Here is a 6,708-nt window from a genome sequence, read left to right as displayed (position 1 = left end):
TATATATATAGTGATGTTTTTCATACTAGGGTTGTTTGTTCCATCTAATGTTATTAAATTAATGTTTAATTGCATTATTTCAGTTTCATTCATTTCATTTTCATTCATTTCATTTTAGCTATGCACCTTCTATATATCTTACTAGTTAAAAGCTGCTTTTGGTTAGCTTTGGTTCATCATGTGACTTTCTTTTCAACACCTGCTTTTGTTAGTTGTCAGTTTATTAAAATGGCGCAAAACAGATTTCAGTACTTCAATAGGATTGGTATATTAACATTATATCAGTTAAATGTAAATACGGTTAACTTGAATGTTGCTACCATATTTTCTACGGCGTGATTGCTGCAGCTAACTTCAAACCAGGTGTACTCCACACTAAGGTTGACCTAAATACTGAATAAGCATTAAAATAATATATAGGGTGTCGTGTCTAAATGAGGTTGTGTCAATAGAACCGTGAATATTTCTGAAGAAGCCATTATTGCAGCTTAGTTTCCAAAAATGGAAAATCCAGTTTTCCATGATTTGACCCTTTTAACATTCATGTGTGTACTTTTATAAGCCGTGAGTAGAAACCCTCTCTTTTAAACATAGGCAATCATGTATTCTGGCTCTCTGAGCGTAGAGTCTGTGGCAGAGATCTGCTTTCCTCATTTACCACGGTTGGGAAAGATTAGCACATGGGTCTGGGCTGGTTTTAAAGCGCCATCATTGTCTCCATGTAGACTGAGATGCTCGTGCCAAAGCCTCCAACCAGACAACCAGCCGTCCCTCTCTTCTACTTGTTGCCTTGGAGACCAGTAAAAACCACAGGTGCATGTCCGCTCCTCCACTGTCTCCTGTAGAGAGAGGTCTTGCGGCTCTGGCAGGCAGGTGAGCCGCAGCCGTCCCCCGGATGGCGCGCCGGAGCTGGTGAATGATGTACGTCAGTCTGTGATGTTGTTTTGCAGGCGTGTTGATGGCTAATTGAGGGCAGATGGAAGACTGGTGGGGGAAGTTATGAATGAAGTCATGGGGAGTGTATTTGAATTACCCTGCACCCCGGGTGGAAACGGCACGCTGGGCCAATGGTTCCTCCAGCAGTGTGAAAAACACAAACACACACACACACACACACACACAGATACATGAAATAAAGTTGCTTCCCCCAACCGTTTGGCAATTGCCAGCTTGTCGGCCCGTCTAATCAAACCTTCCCCTTAATTGCCTTGTGTAGTGTGTCGGTAAACACTGCTGATCATTGCTATAGCGGCTGTTCTGTAACTACGATAATATCAGAGTGCTTTCATCATCCCGTCTCACTTATTTTTGTGCTTAATACGAGAGCCGAGATCAAAGCGGCACGGGTTGAATTTCATGCCTTGTGTGAGTTGTGTTTTTTGGTAAAGTGAAATGTGGCTCTGGAAGCCCCTGATGGAGGGCAGACAGCTTAATTAGGTGGAGAACGGCTTCTTTGATCTAAAAATATATGCCAGTGTTGCCTTTTGAGGCAGTTTTAAAGGTGCCTCTGTATTCTCTAGACAACAAGGGTCTCGAGTGCTGGGTCTAATCCTCCTCCCCGCTTTTCCTCAATACTTCGCAAAAATGTACTCTCTGATAATGTACCGTTTATTTCAATGGGAACTTTGAAGGTTCTTGAGAGCATCAGGCTGAAGTGAATTCTGTTTCAAATGCGTTTAGATTAGTCTCTTTTAACTCTTGAGACCTGCAGACTTTAAACTGGAAGTGGTGCTAACCCTCCTTGCAAGTAATTCTGAACACCTCAGTTTGATTTTTTTGGGTTAGAGTTAGGGTTAGAGCTAAATTCAGCAGGACACTGCCCCCACCGGACAGCATTTGAAAAGCCCTGGGCCCGTAATCTTAAAAGATTCGAAAAATCCTCTCAAAGAAGTCTTAGCTAAAAAGTGATTCAAGACCAATACGGGAGCAACTCTAAGCGAGGAAAAGACAAAAACTTTTATCTTTAGTGAGGAGGTGGGGCTGACCCCCGTTGCTAGCTATAATACAGTTTTTTTTTTTCTGTGATTGTTTGGTTGTCCGAGAAGAGAACGCTTTTAAGAGTAGGGTCTATTATAAGTCTTTGCTTTGAAATGTGAAATTTGAAATCTTTTCTTTCTCTCTCTCTCTCTCTCTCTCTTTCTCTCTCTCACTCACTCACTCACTCAATCTCACACACACACACAGAGACATACTTAACATATTTTTAATAGGAAATAACAGTAACGTTTCTGAAAGTGCTGTAATTGTTTGGGTGGTCACTTTTCTCATAGAAGGTCGTGACAGACACAAATCATCGCTGCTGCATTGCTGCCTGTTTAACTGATTTCATTGCTTCCATTTCTGTTCTGTGTCGGAGAAATAAGCATGTCTTTAAATCACTGTCGTGTATGGTGTGCAACACATTTCTTCTCTTTCTTCATGTTTGTCCATTTTTCTCCACCACTTTAAGCGTCTTAAAAGTTCTTGTCTGTGCTCCTTATTTCGGACCCAAAGACCTCTTTTAAGGGTTAAGATGCTTTAAGATGACTTTTCTAGGATCTTTTCTTTTAAAAGAGGAAATGCCCACATTTCTAAGATTTTACAGTTGTTATTCTTTCTTAGGCTATTTGTTCCTATTTAATTTGTCTGCATTAATAGAAGTAGTTTCCAATCCTGGAGACCCCACAGCGCTGCACGTTTCCCATCAGCTCATTAGGAAAGAGCTATGTGAACTAAAATGATACATGCAAAATGTGCATTGCTATGGGTCCCAAGAATCGAAAAAGCAGACCGATCCGGATCCTGATGGGTCACATTTCTAAGACTTCAGATCTAACCGTGCTTCAGCAGACCTGGCAGTTGTTTTCAGGTAACCCTGAACATCTTGATTAGCTGGTTCAGGTGTGTTTGATTAGGGTTGGAGTTAAACTTTGTAGGATGGTAGCTAATATCATAAAATAATAATAGTTTAATTTTAAAGCACAGCCTCCAAAGCACCTGGAATTCATTATTATCACCTGCCATGGTTGTATCACATCAGTACTTTGTCTTTTTTGTATTTCAGAGCATAGGAAAGGGTTCTCTCTGGTCTATTGATCCTGACTACAGACACAATCTGATCCAGGCGCTGAAGAAGACTCCATATCATCCGTATTCCCCTCGGCTTCCAAAACCTTCTACCTCCCCGTCTGCCTCTCCTCAGCAATACCACAGGTAACGCCTCAATTTGTCACTAAGGGTTTTTTTTGCCGTCCATTTCTTGTTCCTCTCTTTTCTTTTCCTCTGCACCTTCCAGCTATTTGATTTTTTCCCTCTTAGTTGGTTTGTTTTCTTCTGTTATTTTCATTCACACTTTCCATATTGAAGGCCTTAAAAATCCTAGTCCAGACTTTTCCGTTTCTAAATAAAGAGCATGAGCACAAAAACCAGCGCGTCTTAGTGTGGAATAACAAAATGTGACCGAGAGGATGTTAAACTCTACCATGACATGAATCGTTTTGACCGTAAAAGAGCTTTGGATTAAATAAATCTTCTCTTTATCTTTAAGAAAGAGAAAGATAGGAAGACCAAAGGCAAAAAAGATCGCATACAAGCTTTTTTTTTTTTCCTGACCTCTCTTATGACCTTCCTGTGAAGAACACATTGATTCGGTGTGTGCGGGTTTGGGGTCAGTTCCTCACTCATTCTTGAACACTTGTCAGCAACCGGACATGGTCCTCTGGGGAATCTGTGGGATGTAAAGAAACGAAACATGCTCGCCCTTCCTGAATCGTTTCTTCTCCTCTGCTGTTGCTGTGACGACCAGAGTACCTCCATGGCAACACATGCATAAGACAGGTGGAACAGTAGCACAAAGCTATTTGTCTGGCAAAAGAAGAAAAAAAAAAAACAGGGATAGGACAGACAGTTAGTGCTAAGAAATACATTATAGGCTTAGCAACACTAAACTCCATAGCAACAGAAGATGTCGTGTCTGTTTTCTTGCTTTTTACTTGTTTTTTTTTTTTCCCCCACTTCCACTTGTGGGATGAAGGAGCTGCTCTCAGTAGTTTGTGGTCCCTTGTTCTCTTTGGGGAAATGAAAGCCGGTTACTGTGTAAACAGTTGTACAGTCAATTATACAGTGTTGTTCTGTTTACAAACACACAACTTTTCGCTTTTGTTCTGTAAGTGGCTTTTTTTCATCAGCTGAAGAGTCTTGGAGGCAGACAAGTTAGCAGGGTTGAGCCTAGTTAGTACGTGGATGGTGGACTTCCTGGGAGAACTAGGTTGCTGCTGGAAGAGGTGCTGTGTTGAGGCCAGCAGGGGGTGATTACCTTGTGGTCAGTGTGGAGCTATATAAATGCATCCATGTATCTTTTACTTGCCCGATTTGGCAGATTTCTTTAAAGATGCCGTAGAATGCATTGATTTTAAATTGTCTTTTAAATTGTTCTCTGATGTCTGCTTAAAGTTTATGTGGCGTAATTAAGGGCAAAAAAAATGTACATGTGCATTATAGCCCTAGGTTTAGTCCGTTTTTACCGTATTTGAAGGGTCCCGAATAATAATGTTGAGCTCTGTTCTGATTGGCTGTTTAACAGTGCAGCTAATTTCAATAGCTCACATAACAGGAAAGAAACACAGGAGGGATCCACTTCACGTCACGCTCTGTGTTACGTTTTCGATTCACCTATTTTTCAGTGGTCTTTTTTTTTATTTACACATGAAGGATGAAACATTGGTGTTTGAGGTTCACAGTACGTCATTTCCATGTACAGAACTGTTTTTTACAATTTTAGATTCTATGGCACCTTTAATATTTCTCACAGACCTTTAGGCTATGAGTCAAATAGACCCAGTGAGTTTCATTCTGATTGACCTAGATCGTCTAATAGGTGCTCAAACTTCTTGGCCTTTGGCTGCCGTGTTTTCATATATGCAAATGTCCTTAAAGACACTTGTGAAATTTTGGTCCAAAACTGTGCGTACCAATTTTCGTGATGATAGGACAAATGGTTGCGTATTTGTAACTATTTTTGATTTTTNTTTTTTTTTTTTTTTTTTTTTTTTTTTTTAATGTTCACCCTCTGGGGAACCTTTCTGCTGTGGTTTGGTTCTGATTTGGCAAAAGTGCTAGGACAAATTGGAAAAATTAAGGTTTTTGAAAAACCCAAAATACCCGAGAAGTTCACATCTTCACGTTTCTGCGGCTTACGGTTTGGTTTGCCCATACGGTTGTACGTGAAGATCGCTGATCCTTCGCTATTAAAACTGTTACAAAGGGTTTCAAAACGATGCACTTTAACCCATTCATTTGCATTTGGATTGTGTAAGATAAGATCAATAACATGCATTTACAAAAGATTTCATGACGACTTCAAGTGTGTGTTGTAATGAGTGGCTGTTTTNAAAAAATTACACATTTTGAAACAGTGGGGTGCGTTTTACAACGTTAGAATAATGAGATAAGATAAATGTGATGCCAGTCTGCTCATCTGTAAACCTCAACAGCCCCAACTGTTCATATCGCTTAAAAAAACGTGATGCTCGCTGTCGGTTTGAGGATCTGATTTCAGGACTAAAAGAGTGAGTCAATCTGAGTTAAAGGATTATATCGATTGTTATTGGAAGAACAAGCCATTTGGATCCATTGCTATGGACAGTCTATAATGAGCAATCATGGTAAATAATGGGATTTCCGAGCCTCGCCAGAAAGTCTGTACTGGTTCAGTTAGGTACCTCTCAGTCTCCAGTTTGCATTCCACACCATGATCTCATATATTTAGTTTCCTCCCCTGCTTTGACTAGGATTTCAGAAGTTCATAAAATATTGTTTTTTCTTTGCGATTTTATCACTCAATGCTTTTCACAGTGTCTGGATTTTATCTCTCATTCTGGCTCTGTTTTTAACCCTCAGTCCTCCACTATGGCCAGGAAGTCCACTCTTCAGAAAGAATGGAGGAGTGCTCTTACAAGGTAAAAGCCCTAAAGCCCTGTATGTCTTCCATTCTGTTTCTTAAAGACTCAGTTATGTCAAATGTTTTGTGGGTTTAAATAGCTGTTTGCTAGCTGTGAAACCATCCGTATTCTAGTTTATTTTTTAAAGACTGCATTTAGTTAGTCAAAAATATAATGAAAATAGTAATTGAAAAAACAAATACATAATTAATACAGTAATTTTAAAATGCATTGTATTTAAACCTGGATTTTCTGCTAATACAACATTTATTTTTTCCAGTTTGGAAATAATTTGTGCTGCTTATTTTTTGTGGAAACCATGATGCAGGATTTTTTTTAATGAATAAAAGGTTTTAAATAACAACATTTATTTGAAATAGAACTTTAAAAATATATAAAAACAATAAATATAAATAAAAAAATTAAATAAAATTAATACACTTTTTTTTGTTTAATTGATAAGTACAAAATTTTAAAAGTACAAAAGATGTCACTGGGACGGTACCTTTTCAAAAGCTTCACTTTTGTACCTATTGTGTTCAAATATGTACACGTTAGTACTAATACGTACCTTTTTAGGTACCAGAATGAATCCTTTAGGTACAAACATGTACCTTTTGAAAAGGCACTGCGACAGCTTTTGTACTTTTTATTGCTGAGATTTTACCACCTATCACCTTTCAGCAATTAAAAATCACAATGACACAATGAGACCTCCAGTAAGTCCCACTCAAACTTCCGGTTCCGATAGGAAATATGTCAAAACAGGAAAGAAAACTGTGTCCGTCAA

The 6,708-nt window shown here is 39.0% G+C and overlaps 2 protein-coding genes across 3 annotated transcripts in view; one reads left to right on the top strand and one right to left on the bottom strand.

The window, feature by feature from the left end:
- Positions 1-6,708, bottom strand: part of LOC122324529 (leucine-rich repeat-containing protein 52-like) — a 106,671-nt gene that overhangs the window by 48,315 nt on the left and 51,648 nt on the right. The gene's annotated exons all lie outside the window — the stretch shown is intronic.
- The window catches only part of LOC122324530 (forkhead box protein N3-like), an 11,025-nt gene continuing 7,303 nt past the window's right edge, over positions 2,987-6,708 (top strand). For both annotated transcript variants that reach the window (XR_006247193.1, XM_043219037.1), the window contains exons 1-2: positions 2,987-3,192; positions 5,878-5,936. Coding sequence is in view for 1 of the 2 variants with exons in the window: in XM_043219037.1 (XP_043074972.1) it covers positions 3,002-3,192; positions 5,878-5,936 (250 nt within the window). In the remaining variant the exon portion in view is untranslated. The remainder of the gene's footprint in view (positions 3,193-5,877; positions 5,937-6,708) is intronic.

Source organism: Puntigrus tetrazona, chromosome 20, assembly GCF_018831695.1.
Source record: "Puntigrus tetrazona isolate hp1 chromosome 20, ASM1883169v1, whole genome shotgun sequence".
Lineage (NCBI taxonomy): Eukaryota > Metazoa > Chordata > Actinopteri > Cypriniformes > Cyprinidae > Puntigrus > Puntigrus tetrazona.
This window is presented reverse-complemented; position numbering and strand designations above follow the sequence as displayed.